General features: G+C 39.1%; 1 protein-coding gene across 3 annotated transcripts in view; it reads right to left on the bottom strand.

The window, feature by feature from the left end:
• PPP1R14C (protein phosphatase 1 regulatory inhibitor subunit 14C) overlaps window positions 1-14213 on the bottom strand; it is a 73918-nt gene that overhangs the window by 5162 nt on the left and 54543 nt on the right. The window contains exons 2-4 of one of the 3 annotated variants that reach the window (XM_073335222.1): window positions 9502-9585; window positions 8153-8185; window positions 98-202 (exon numbers count right to left, since the gene is read on the bottom strand). In XM_073335222.1, the coding sequence (XP_073191323.1) occupies window positions 122-202; window positions 8153-8185; window positions 9502-9585 (198 nt within the window). In that variant the 3' untranslated portion in view covers window positions 98-121. Of the gene's footprint in view, window positions 1-97; window positions 203-8152; window positions 8186-9501; window positions 9586-14213 lie in introns of those variants that run through there. The other 2 variants (XM_073335223.1, XM_073335224.1) reach the window with 2 other exon arrangements.

The raw sequence follows: 14213 nt of genomic DNA, 5'->3' as shown, positions 1-14213 counted from the left end.
GGTGTCAGAGCTGGGAAGGAGGATACTAAGGAAGGAAACTGGAATCATGCTTGCTGGAAGTTCACCCCAATAAACATCGAATTGTTTGCACCTTTGGACTTCGGGTATTGTTGCTCTCTGTTCATGCGAGAAGGACCAGGGAAGTAAATGGGTGAAGGAATAAGCCCCCTAACAATGACCAGCTTACTTTCAGATGAAATCTCTGTGTAAAATGAAAGCAAACAGACCCATAGGAGATTATGAGCAATCAGTAGAAGAAACACGGTTTTAGAAATTCAAAGAGGGTTTCCCCCTCCTCCTTTGAAGTAGAACCACAACCCTCCTACACCTTATATAGAGTGAAGGGTGTTGATCAGGAAAGGAGACAAACCACACAAATTACCATTCATTTAAGGAAATAAATGAAATTATTAGAAAGGATTTCCCCCTCAGGAGCAATTTTACTTGTGATAAGGAATTCTAAACTATAAACTATCAACACATTTGTAGGTTGCAGATACTTCACACCATGCGGTAGTTAATATATGCCACAGGTATGCAGTGAAGCAAGTTCGTAATCAGAGTGTTTCTAGAACATTTTTGCTTTGCACTGGGCATCATTCTGCCCCTGATGCCTGCATAAAACTCAGATGCTAATACACAACTATGCCTTTCTGCTCACATTCAAAGCAAAGAACAGCTGAGTAAGCATGCAAAGAGAAAGCAAGAAGGATCTCACAAGGCTGCAGATTTGTTTTCCTTGGCTGACTGGGAGATGGGAAGATGCTTCATAATGGTTTATTGTGCATTCATTTTATAATCATCAAATTAGCTAACTCAATACTTCTGGCACAGCAACGGCCCTTTGCTTTCTTTACATGCTACACAGAAAGGATTGAAATTGGTTTTTGCACCTTTTATTCTTTACGGGTGTATTAGGAGGCAGCTTAATGGCGGGGGGGGGGGGGGCTATTTGTTCCCCACACACACCCTCAGAAACAGTTTACTTTTACATTAGAAATTCTGGTTTTCTCTACCTTGTTTTTCTTGGAATGCTTGATTGATGATGATTGAGAATTGACAGGATTGACAGTCACCATGCAAATGAAAGCTGATTATGTTAAAAAAAACCTGAATTTTTTAAAAATCAAAAACACTTCCCTTTCCAGGTTTTGTTAACATCTATTTAACTCATATGCTTGAGAAACACTTAGGAACAACAGTTCTGTTAAAGATTCAAAGGGCTAAGATAGTTTGCTCCTTGCTATCTCCAAGAAGTCCCTGCAGCAAAATTTGGCACCCTCTTATTTTTAAAGAAGAAAAAACAAAGAACCACACTAAGTAAGGCCTTTAATTTCAAAGCAGGGGGGGAAAAAAGGCACAAACCCAGTTTAATTTCTTTTGCAGGTCACCTCTAAACACAATTTGTTACAAATGTGGAGATCCCTGTTAATGAACCATGGGAAGCCATTGTTTCTGGAAGACATGCCTTTCTAATTCAAAAGAGCAAATTTTCATGAGAGAGAGAGAGAGAGACTAAATCTATATTTCATTTGAATTCATTTATATTCAGACCTTCAGGCATTTTCCCAGTCTCCCCCCTCTAACATTTTTCCTAATCAAAGGCATGCAGTTCAGATAGAGCTGAGTGGGTGGGGGGACAGATGAAATGCTAATTCAGCAAGAGGGGAAATCATTTCACCGCTCCTCTTTGGAGGTGTGATTCACTGTTTTAATGACCAGCAATGAATTCCAGGTTTCCTGTTTAAGTTATTCCAATTAGTTCCAGAGTCTAATTGGACACCATCCCAACAGATGTTTCTCCACATGTACAGGATACTTGTGATAAGAGCTCCTCTTAGCCTAGAAATACTTGGAATCCTATACAGAAGCATTTCAAGTCTGGTTTACAAGACAAGCCAAAGAAGGGACAGTATTCATTTGCACAAAGTAACCTTTCCCTCCACAGCCTTCGCTCTCCACAGCCAAATAAAACTCCTGATAGGGTTACTGAGCAACACTGGCCATAGGCAGAGGACATCTCTTCAGAGGGACACTGATCAGCTGGAGCAATACAGGAACAGTGAGCTATCACTGTGTTGGTCCCAGAACATTCAAGAAATCAGTCCAATAAAAGATATTACCTCACCCACCTGGTCTCAATAAGGAACAGATGGACAGGTCTTTACACAGGTGTGTGTGGGGGAGAAAAATATACAAAGCCTGAGTTGCCTGCAGTGTGCTAAAAAGAATGCAGGGTTTGTTCCCTCTATGGGCCCTTGGTTGGGCAGGGTGGTGACAGGTGCCTCAAAAGGGGAAGGAAGGAGGTGGAGTCATGGGTCTACTTTCTCTCTCCAATCTATATTGGTGTGAGCAGATAGCAGTCCTCTTGCGCACTAAGCTGCTCACTGAAACATAATCCCTTCCCCCAAGTTGTCCTGGGGATAGTGCCACTTCATTGGGACTGACCTTTCCCATCTCTATTGTGGCATTTAGCCAGTGGCTTATGGAAGGTATCTGGTGAAGAGATCATATATCCTGAGTATTCCCACACCTGCTGGACTATTCACAGGCACTGCTGTTTTTGCTGTTTCTTCTCCCCCACACAGTGCACCAGCATCACTAGAATGGAAACACAGTTCTGGTCCTTTGTTTATATTTGTGGTATTAAAAGAAATAGAACTTGCCAGCCACATCTGCAGAGTAAACTGCACAATATGTGCATTGTGTGAGGCATGCCCAAACATTTGGCCCAAACCATAGTCCAAAAGCTTTGTCAAGAAACTATCATTTCCTCTAGTTAGAAATTAAACTTGGAAAAATAGATCTGTAGGGAAATGCCAGTTCAAACGCATTCTTCCCAATGCAGGACTGAAAACCTCTCAAACGCTCCAACTGTTCAAGTAGCTAGGGGGCACTGATTAAGTCACTTAACTAATAGAGTCCCGTACTTTCTTTTGCTGACTCCATTCATGGATACATGATGTTGTTAAGCACATAATTTCCTGCCCAAGAGCTGCAGTGAAGGGCCAATCGCACCTTTGCCATGAGACACTGTTTGACTGGTTGAAAAATGCCAATAATTCTCAAAATTTCCAGTGAAAAGCTTTTTTTTTTGACATTTCCACTCAGTGCTTTTGGTTTCCCCTACTTCTCTTCCTTTTCTCCCTTTTCTCAGTGGAAAATAAAGGGTAAAAGGAAGAGTAAAATAAACAAAACAAGTTTTCTAGCATTTTGTCAAAAACAACTTTCAAGAGAAACTGAAGTTTTCTATCTCTGGTATGCGTACGTATACACACACACACACACAGAGTCAGAGACAGCCTAGACATGAATTATCAGAATTACCAACCTCATTGGCCTTGTTTACAACAGGAAATCTCCTAACATTGTGCTGGTCACTGTGGCAGCCACACCAGCGCGAGCACTAATGTAGACTAGCCAGAGGTTTCTTAGACTTGCTCTGAACCTATCTTACACTAGCATTCTCACTATTGCTACCAGTGGTGGAGCTGCACCAGTGAGAGATTCTCAAAAGTTAATACAGATAGAGTCCTCAACTTCTTCAAAATGGATGCCTTGATAAAAGCTCATTCTTTTCAGGACCACAACAGTTCTTTAATATTAAATTTTCAATAGATCAGCAAAAGAGTAAGTTCTAGTGTCCTCCCTGACAGATGACAATACCCAGAGGCTTTTCTGTGGTGCTCATCACTGCAACATGAGTGCTACAAACATAAATTTATGACCACAAACACCGCCTGTGATTCAGGGTAAGCATCCTCGCATTTGACGGACAGGGAATTGAGGAACAGAAATATTGACTTGCCCCAGGTCTGTCTTGATCTTCTCACTCCCAGGACAGTGCAGAAAGGCCATGCTTCTTCCACAGGCTAGAGTATAGGGATGGTATTCTATTCTGAGAATGGCTAGCTGTTTTGAGTAGGGAAGCTCAAGTTCTTGCAGAATATATGAATATTAAAATCAACTGGAACATGAAAATTTATTATTAAGTGACCCTCATGGATAAAGAAAAATATGGACCCAACATACATTCCTCACCTCTTCGTGACAGTTATTTTGCAGATGAGACTTAAAATGCTCTTTAAGTTTCTCCACCCATCTAAAAAAGGAGCTACAGTACTCTTCCAAAATATTCATTCACCCCAAGACTGGGTCTTCTGTCACAGAAGGAACTCCCATTTTTGAATAGTGTATAATGGAAAGGAAAAAATGGAAGAGGAATATCCACTCTTAAGTGGTGTAAAGAATTCAGCAATACAATTCAAAGTCTTGCAGACTGAATTTTTCAAACTTGGGCATGCCAGACTTGGAGGCTTTTCTTTAAACTTATTTCCCTAGCCTGGGTTTTCTAGAGGTATCTCAGTTTCTCTTCAGCAGGTGTGACCTAATCACATTAAGAAAGCAGGCCTTTATTATTTATACTTTAAGATCTAACAATATCTTGCGAAGTGTGCCTCTTAGCCATTGATTTTAGAAATACAGTGAAGTTGGCATCATGTGTCCAGAAGACATTTTTAGTTCCTGGCACACATGACCAAACTTGCTTCTGAGATTAGGGGACATATCAGTCACATTACATGTTGTTCTTGATTAAGATGTTACACTGAATATATTTAAATGGCTTTTAGTCAGTGGGTCTTATTTTATATACAAGCCAAACTATAATCCATAATACCTTCATCAAAATAATTTGAGGATATTGAATGACTGATATTTCTTTATTTGAAATATTAAGTTTATAAAGTTATGAAAATGATAATTTACTGCAAAAAATGCCAGCTTTAAACATGTTTAGTTCAGGTGAAAGTAGCAGCAATTGCTGTCTTACACAACCTGAGCTTTTAGAATAACTGATCATGCTCAGGTTTCAGAGTAGCAGCCGTGTTAGTCTGTATTTGCAAAAAGAAAAGGAGGACTTGTGGCACCTTAGAGACTAACGAATTTATTTGAGCATAAGCTTTCGTGAGCTACAGCATCCAATGAAGTGAGCTGTAGCTCACGAAAGCTTATGCTCAAATAAATTTGTTAGTCTCTAAGGTGCCACAAGTCCTCCTTTTCTTTTTGATCATGCTCAAGAGTCTAGTTGTATTTTACTTTGAAGGAAGATAAACACTTATAAATTAGTGCCTATTATTACTTTAGATAATCTAAGAGAGAGAAAACCTTAAAACCTGCCACCTGCTGAGTGACCTAAATAATTCTGTTTCTTCGGATTGGAAAAGCCATTGAGTATTAATGCACAGATATAACTCCTGAAACTTTCCTTAACATTCCACCTCCGAAGAGAGTTGTGGAAACTAAACAGAACTGACTTGAGGTGAGCTGTAGCTCACGAAAGCTTATGCTCAAATAAATTGGTTAGTCTCTAAGGTGCCACAAGTCCTCCTTTTCTTTTTGCGAATACAGACTAACACGGCTGTTACTCTGAAACCTGTCAATCTGCAAAAGTGACACCTTGTCAAACATATAAATGTAGGGGGGAGGAATAGCTCAGTGGTTTGAGCATTGGCCTGCTAAACCCAGGGTGGTGAGTTCAATCCTTGGGGGGGCCATTTAGGGATCTGGGGCAAAAATTGGGGATTGGTCCTGCTTTGAGCAGGGGGTTGAACTAGATCTCCTAAGATCCCTTCCAACCCTGATATTCTGTGATTGTGTGAACTTCAAATTAGTGAACTTTGACTTTATTAGCTTTCCTTTCATGTGCTGTAAAATTGCAGATTTCATACTACGTTAATTTTTTCTGGTTAGAACTCAGGATCACAAGCATTTTTCAGGTGGTAGATGTTTAAATGTTAAGTCCTTGCCAGAAATAGAACTTACCATATTTGAATTACAGCTCCTTAGAAGGAGAAATGCCAGACACTACACTTCTCTCTACACACACACACTCTTGCTCTTATAGAAATAGTTCACATGCTAATGTGATAAACAGCCAGATTTTTTTATATAGATAGAGTGTGTGTGTTGTGTATTTGTTTATACATGTGTAAATAGTTTTTTTTTCTTCCATGTCCCAGGATTTTCTCTTTTCCCCTTTCAACCCCAAACTGGACAAATTACCCCACTGGCAGAGGAAGAAGAGACCCTGCTCACTGCAGTCTGTCAATTCTGCTCCCATGCCAGCTCAAAGGGTCACCAAGGGAGTGAGGGGAGACTCTTCAAGGTAAGAGCATTGCCTCCATTTCACTGGCACAGGAGTCAAGGACCAAGAAATTAGAATACTAAAATCTAATCCCCTATGGTGGTGCCTTCAAACTTTGGCTCTTTACTTTCAGTTTAAGATTAGGGCACACACAGATCTTCGTACTATTCCATTTAAGCTGCCATACCAATTAACCCTGTCTTTATTACTGTAAGTGCATTCCCTCACGCATACAGATATTTTCTAAAATTATGTTAAACACTGAACACCGCCTCATTCTCAAGTGTCAGGTGTATATTCAGAATATAGAAATAACATTTTTCTTGAGACGAATACAAACTAGACAGAATTTTGGTATAATAAACAGATTTTTAAGCAAAATAATTTTAGCTTAAACTAATTTTGTAATTATTAGTTTGCTCTCTTGCCCTACCTTTCCCTCCCAAAAAAAGCCATCCTCATACATTTATCTAGTTGGGAGAATGGGGTAATCTTGCAAGATTAAAACAAGAGATATTCAGAGCCACTCTCGATAAGCCCATTTGAGCTATTAGCATCCTGTTCTGCATCTCTTCACCTCAAAGTCCGAGAGACATCAGCAATGTCAGGTTCCTGACCAATAGCATGAAAAACAATTGAAGTTCAATGGCCTTTGCTGGAATACGTTGACTGGGTCATCTCAAACATAGCACAACTACTGTAAGACACATCAGAAAGACTTGGCCTTTTAGCCTGGTATCTCTGTAGGAATCCCAGCAGCGTACCACATCTACCATTTCCATCGCACTGAAGGATAAGCTATACAAGCATTAGTATCCAAGTCTTTCTGAGCTACATTTCCATCATCCCAAACAAGAGACTTCATTGGCCATGGCTGCAGCAATGGGTCATCAACAGACTTCTCCAGTATACGGTTCAGTAAGAATTTAAGGCAGAAATAGACAAAGAATTGTCCTGTCAGCCATAACAGAGGTTTTGCCTGACAGATTGCTTCAGTATTCTGTAAAGAAAGCAGCTCAGATTATAGCCATTTCAGCCTGATCTCCCTTGAAGCAGAACTATGTTACCCAAAGCCTTGTTTAATAATGGCACACACCCCTGTCAAGCACAGCTTGACTACAGCAGTTACCAAATAATGGAAACCAAGCTACCGTGCACTCCCCACCCACAACTGCAGTATCTTAGATGCCACTATTTGGCATTTGTTCAGAAAGTATTGATTTAACTTAAAAGCTTCGATCATGCATTTTAGTAGTTCAACTATTCAAAATATCTGTTAGATCACCAGGCTCACTCTTCCTAGTAAACATGTGCAATTGTAATATATTAAAAGTGGTATAGGTGCTTACAAGTATTTTCTATAGAAATACTAAACTTCCATCCGAATATCCACTTAACAGAAGTCTGTTGGCTTAATCATTCCACTGTATTGTATTTGTATCCATTTATAAAGGTGGCTGGACACATGCCGCTCAAACAAATGTCTATAAAGTAAGATTATAAGTCTCTCCCCAAAGATAAGCTAAAAAGACAAGAGTATAATGGTCTTGCTTAGGAGACCATACAATACATTTAATAGGTTGAAACAATGTTATGCAAATATAGTCATTTGGTCAGTTTGATTTTTATCATTTCAGATGAAGTGATTCCATTTGTTCACGTCTTCACATCTGAGCTTCACATCTTGATTTAGGTGTTATTGAAGGCAACCAAAACATGAGAGAAGGACAAGTAACACTATGTTTATAGTTTGCACATTTTACCTGCATCACAAATCAAAACCCTAACACTTATCTAGGAATAATCAACTTTCTTCCAAAGAGCCCAATCCTGCTCCAGTCAAATAGCAGAACTCCAGCATTCCAGGGGAGACTGTCAGGCCTGAAATGTTCATAACCCCTCAACTCCTAATCAGCATTCCCATATTTTTACCTAAAGATATAGATATAGTACGACTACACTGTTTTTAACAGGGAAAAATGGTATTCAAGAAAAGGGGTATTTTACCTCTGTTGGTTTGTAGCAATCTACAAGAACTTCCTAGAAGTAAAACATGAAAGAAGTCTGTATTAAGTTTTGAATACAGTTTCTGTATTAAGTTTTGAAAAGTAAAAACACATCTATAATCTGAGACTATCGTACTTTCATAGTGTTTTTCCCATATATAATCAAGCTAGATCAATGAGCTTTCATGTAGCTTACAGAGGAGAGATGTGCAATCTTTACATTCAATAACTCCTCCCAGAGCGTAGCAGCATAGGTGCAGCAAAGTATCTATAGCAGAAAGGGACTACGCCACTGGGCTCAGAGGGGAAGTAGTAGCAGCTTCCTTAAAAAGGAATTCTACATTAAAAATCCCGATTTGTAAATCTCCAAGGAGATAGAGAGGAGGAAAAGCTAAGATTTCATACATACAAATACTACCCCCAACACACCCCAAGATTCAAGTAACTTTTTACTGGGAGCTTTTCACTAGGGCATCACTAATTGGGTTCTTTACAGACCTTCATCCCAGTTCACATGTTTACTAGATCTTGTTTCATTTCCCCTCATATATCTTACCTATTACCCATTTTATGGCAAGTCCCGCACTGGCTTCAAGTGTCTTTCCAGACACACAATTATTCTTCCTTTCTCCCCACTCTTTCCTCTCCCACTCCATTTCATTAACATTTACCTCAAACAAGATTATGGAATTAGACCAAGAAGTCTACTGTAATTGCCTAATTCAGATGACATACTTTGGATTTCCCTGTTTTGTTAATTCTTGTTGTTGACTATCTTGATTTTCACCCCACATTTTTAGATAGAGCCCTGAATGGCTACCAATGGGTTATGCTTTTACACTCAAAAAATTGCATGTGTTTCAACAGAAGCTGTAGTTATTTTTTCCATTGCTAGGAAAAGATTAGTAATGAAGACCACAGGGATCCGTACACATGCATTAATAGGGAATAATGCCAACACTATCATGACCAGAAGACCCACTGGTTTCTGAGGTTCTTAAAGTTAACGTGGGTTTTTCCTCTTCATATTTTACAATACTAATGACACTTGGAGAAAAGTTAAGGTGATCTACTACTTCTCAGAATAATTATCCCTCTCACTAGTGTACTGGACATTGTATTTTTACTATTGTCATCCTCATTCAAGGAGTTTCCTCATAATGCTAGGGAATCTGTTTACATTCAGACAGTAGTCCTAGACAGGTTACATTAAATTCCCTTTTCTCAAATTTAGGAAATACTCATTCTAAGGCTACCACCAGAAGCAGAGTCATTCAGAATTAACATATCAGGGTGACTATATCTTAAGTCAGCTATATGCTCAAGTTTACTTAAGGAAAAATATTTCACCTGTAATTTGATAGCTCTCTCCTCTTCATTAGTTGCATCAAGAAGGTCATCAATGTCAATTTCTACATCTGGCATCTCTTCTTCCTGCAAAAGGAAAAAAAAATTATCAGGTTGAGTGCATTAAGTTGTCCAACTCAAAAGCTGAGCTGGCAGTCTAGCAATAGCACGTACATTACCATCTGCTGGGGGTCAGAGGAGAAAGAAATCAATTAGACACACCAGGTTGGTTCTTCATTCCTAGGCCAAGAGAGGTCACAAACAGCATGCTTAGGCCTTGGTAGTACAGGAAGGGAGATTTCTCGTAAGTCTTCTGACAATTTCAGGAACAGTGTTAACTAGTTCAAGAATAGCTGCATATAGCCCTCCTTGGATTGGAGCAGATGAAGTGTTCGGTGCAGGGAAAGGGATAGAGAAGCAAAAGAATTGCTTTGAAAATTATACTCTGGATTGGCCTTTCGGCTGTTCCTACCTTGTTTCAGTTATGGAAAGGCATGCTCATTCACTGTTAGCACAAAGTGACACCCTAGTTCCCAGCAGGAAAGTTCAGATTTCCAGTGCCCACAATGAAGAAATGAGAAATTTCATACACAAAGTCTTTCCCCATAAGATTATTATATTCAATTGATATCCCACAGCTTTTGCGTCACCACTGAAATCAGACAGATGTTACATGCGAGACAAAGCCATTCAGAAATTGGATCTTTCTGCCCACTAGGTTTAGGAAACATGATCAGCAATATATAGATTCTGAAGTACTACATGCTTCTTCAGTCTCTCCCATAGAAAGCATTTTTGCTAAAATTTAGATATCCCTGCTTACTGCATTTAAATTATGTAAAAATAATAATAATAAAAAAAAAATCTGTTGAGCGTTTTAACTGTCTGACCAAATACAATGTCAGAGTTGTTCCTCTGTACTTACAAGTATCTCAATGTTAGCAGTCAAGATTCATTTTATTCATACCATCAAAATAACTAGCCAGATCACAGATTCCACCTGCAAACAAAACACCAACTAAGACAGACTTAAGCTTCTCCTTTAAGCTAAGTTTGCATTTTGTTATTTCTTGAGGGATGTGGATGGATTGTTTTTTCTTTTGAAAAAAGTAGAAATGGCACAGAAACATGCTAGTGTAGAACTGCAGACGGTTAGATAATATCAATATTGATATGGAATGCAAGTCACTTGCATGGTTAGCAAATGCAGCAGTAGACACGTCAAGCAACAGTTAGGCGTGGACATTCATTGAGTAAATAAAAAATATTTTCAACTGGAAGTTACTTTTTTCCCCTAAAATACTGCATGCACGCACACACACAAAACCACCAACCTCTTCCCCAAAACTGGGTACAAATTAAGTATAAGAAGGGTGAAAAAAATAATACTTTAAAAGAATTGTGTGGACTAAAAAACCATCATTCAGTATGAAGTCAGAATTCTAAAGTTAGACATAAGAAAGAAAAGCGGCCATACTGGGTCAGACCAAAGGTCCATTTAGCCCAATATCCTTTTTTCCAACAGTGGCCAATGCCAGATGCCCCAGAGGGAATGAACAGAACAGGTAATCATCAAGTGATCCATTCCCTGTCGCTCATTCCCAGCTTCTGGCCAACAGAGGCTAAGGACACCATCCGTGTCTATCATGGCTAATAGCCATTGATGGACCTATCTTCCATTAATTTATCTAGGTTTTTTTTTTAAAATCCTGTTATAGTCTTGGCCTTCACAACATCCTCTGACAAAGAGTTCCACAGGTTGACTGTGCATTGTGTGAAGAAATATTTTTTTGTTTTAAACCTGCTGGCTATTAATTTCATTTAGTGACCTCTAGTTTTTGTGTTATGAGAAGGAGTAAATAACACTTCCTTATTTACTTTCATCACACCAATCATGATTTTATAGACCTCAATCATATTCCTTCTTAGTAGTCTCTTTTCCAAGCTGGAGAGTCCCAGTCTTATTAATCTCTCCTCATACAGAAGCCGTTCCATACCCCTAATCATTTTTGTTGCCCTTTTCTGAATTCCAATATATCTTTTTTAAGATGGGGCAACCACATCTGCACGCAGTATTCAAGATGTGGGTGTACCATGGATTTATACAGAGGCAATATGATATTTTCTGTCTTATTATCTATCCATTTCTTGATGATTCCCAACATTCTGTTTGCATTTTTGACTGCCGCTGCACATTGAGTGGATGTTTTCAGAGAACTATCCACTATGACACCAAGATCTCTTTCTCGAGTGGTAACAGCTAATTTATGTTGAGATTATGTTTTGCAATGTGCAGCATTACTTTGCATTTATCAACATTGAATTTTATCTGCCATTTTGTTGCCCAGTCACCCGGTTTTGAGAGATCCTTTTGTAGCTCTTTGCAGTTTGCCTGGGACTTAACTATGCTGAGCAGTTTTGTATCAACTGCAAATGTTGCCACCTCACTGTTTACCCCTTTTTCCAGATCATTTATGAATATGTTGAATAGGACTGGTCTCAGTACATACCCCTCGGGGACATCACTATTTACCTCCCTCCATTCTGAAAACTGACCATTAATTCCTACCTTTTGTTTCCTATTTCTTAACCAGTTACCAATCCATGAGAGGACTTTCCCTTTTATCCCATGACAGTTTATCCACTGGATCCCCTTGTCCACGTGCTTGTTGACTCCTCAGATAATTCTAGTAGATTGGTGAGGCATGATTTCCCTTTACAAAACCATGTTGACTCTTCCCCAACAAATTATGTTCATCTGTGCGTCTGCCAATTTTGTTCTTTACTATAGTTTCAACCAGTTTGCCTGGTATTGAAGTCAGGCTTACCAACCTGTAATTGCTGGGATCACCTCGGGGGCCCTTTTTAAAAATTGGCATCACATTAGCTATTCTCCAGTCATTTGATACAGAAGCTGATTTAAATGATAGGTTACAGACTACAGTTAGTAGTTCTGCAATTTCACATTTGAGTTCCTTCAGAACTCTTGGGTGAATACCATCTGGTCCTGGTGACTTATTACTGTTTAGTTTGTCAACTTGTTCCAAAACCTCTTCTAAAGACACCTCAATCTGGGACAGTTCCTCAGATTTGTCACCTAAAAAGAATGGCTCAGGTTTAGGAATCTCCCTCATCTTCAGCCGTGAACACCGATGCAAAGAATTAATTTAGTTTCTCTGCAATGACCCTATCGTCCTTGAGTGCTCCTTTAGCATCTCGACTGTCCAGTGGCCCCACTGGTTGTTTAGCAGACTTCCTGCTTCTGATTTACTTTAAAAAAATAATTTTGCTATTACTTTGAGTCTTTGGCTAGCTGTTCTTCAAATTCTTTTTTGGTCTTTCTAATTATATTTTTACATGTCATTTGCCAGAGTTTATGCTCCTTTCTATTTTCTTCACTAGGATTTAACTTCCACTTTTTAAAAGGATGCCTTTTTGCTTCTCACTGCTTATTTCACTTTGTTGTTTAGCGACGGTGGCTCTTTTTTGGTTCTCTTACTATGTTTTTTAATTTGGAGTATACATTTAAGTTGAGCCTCTATTATGGTGTCTTTGAAAACTTTTCATGCAGCTTGCAGGGATTTCACTTTTGGTGCTGTATCTTTTAAGTTCTGTTTAACTCACCTCCTCATTTTTGTGTAGTTCCCCTTTCTGAAATAAAATGCTACAGTGTTGAGCTGCTGTGGTGTTTTCCCTGCCACAGGGATGTTAAATTAAATTATACTGTGGTCAGTACTACCAAGGGGTCCAGCTATATTCACCTCTTGGAGCAGGTCCTGTGCTCCACTTAGAACTAAATCAAGAACTGCTTCTCCTCTTGTGGATTCCAGGACTAGCTGCTCCAAGAAGCAGTCATTTAAGGTGTCAAAAAAATTTATCTCTGCATCCAGTCCTGAGGTGACGTGTACTCAGTCAACATGGGGATAGTTGAAATTCCCCATTATTATGGAGTTTATTTTAATAGCCTCTCTAGTCTCCTTGAGCATTTCACAGTCACTATCACCATCCTGGTCAGGTGGTCGGTAATATACCCTACTGCTATATTCTTATTATTAAAGCATGGAATTACTATCCATAGAGAGTCTATGGTACAATTTGGTTCATTTAAGATTTTTATTTCATTTGATTCTACACTCTCTTTTACATATAGTTCCACTCCCCTACCAGCACGACCTGTTCTGTCCTTCCGATATATTTTGTACCCTGGTATTACTGTATCCCATTGGTTATCCTCATTCCACCACGTTTCTGTGATGCCTATTATATCAATATCCTCATTTAATACAAGGCACTCTAGTTCACCCATCTTATTATTTAGACTTCTAGCATTGGTATATAAGCACTTCAAAAACTTGTCACTTTTGAGCTGTCTGCCATTACATGATGTAATTGAATGGGATTTTTTTTTCATTTGACTGTTTCTCATCAGATCCTACCTGTATTTTATATTCTTCCATCCTCTCCTCCTTACTAGGAGAGAATCACCATTAATAGATCCTCCCCTAAGGGTTGTCTCTATCCGAACAATGTGCTCTTCTGCACCTGTCAGCTTTTCCCCAGCCCTTAGTTTAAAAACTGCTCTACGACCTTTTTAATTTTAAGTGCCAGCAATTTGGTTCCATTTTGGTTAAGGTGGAGCCCATCCTTCCTGTATAGGCTCCCCCTTTCCCAAAAGTTTTCCCATTTCCTAATAGATCTAAACCCTTCCTCCCTAC

This window comes from Lepidochelys kempii, chromosome 3 (assembly GCF_965140265.1).
Source record: "Lepidochelys kempii isolate rLepKem1 chromosome 3, rLepKem1.hap2, whole genome shotgun sequence".
NCBI lineage: Eukaryota > Metazoa > Chordata > Testudines > Cheloniidae > Lepidochelys > Lepidochelys kempii.
This window is presented reverse-complemented; position numbering and strand designations above follow the sequence as displayed.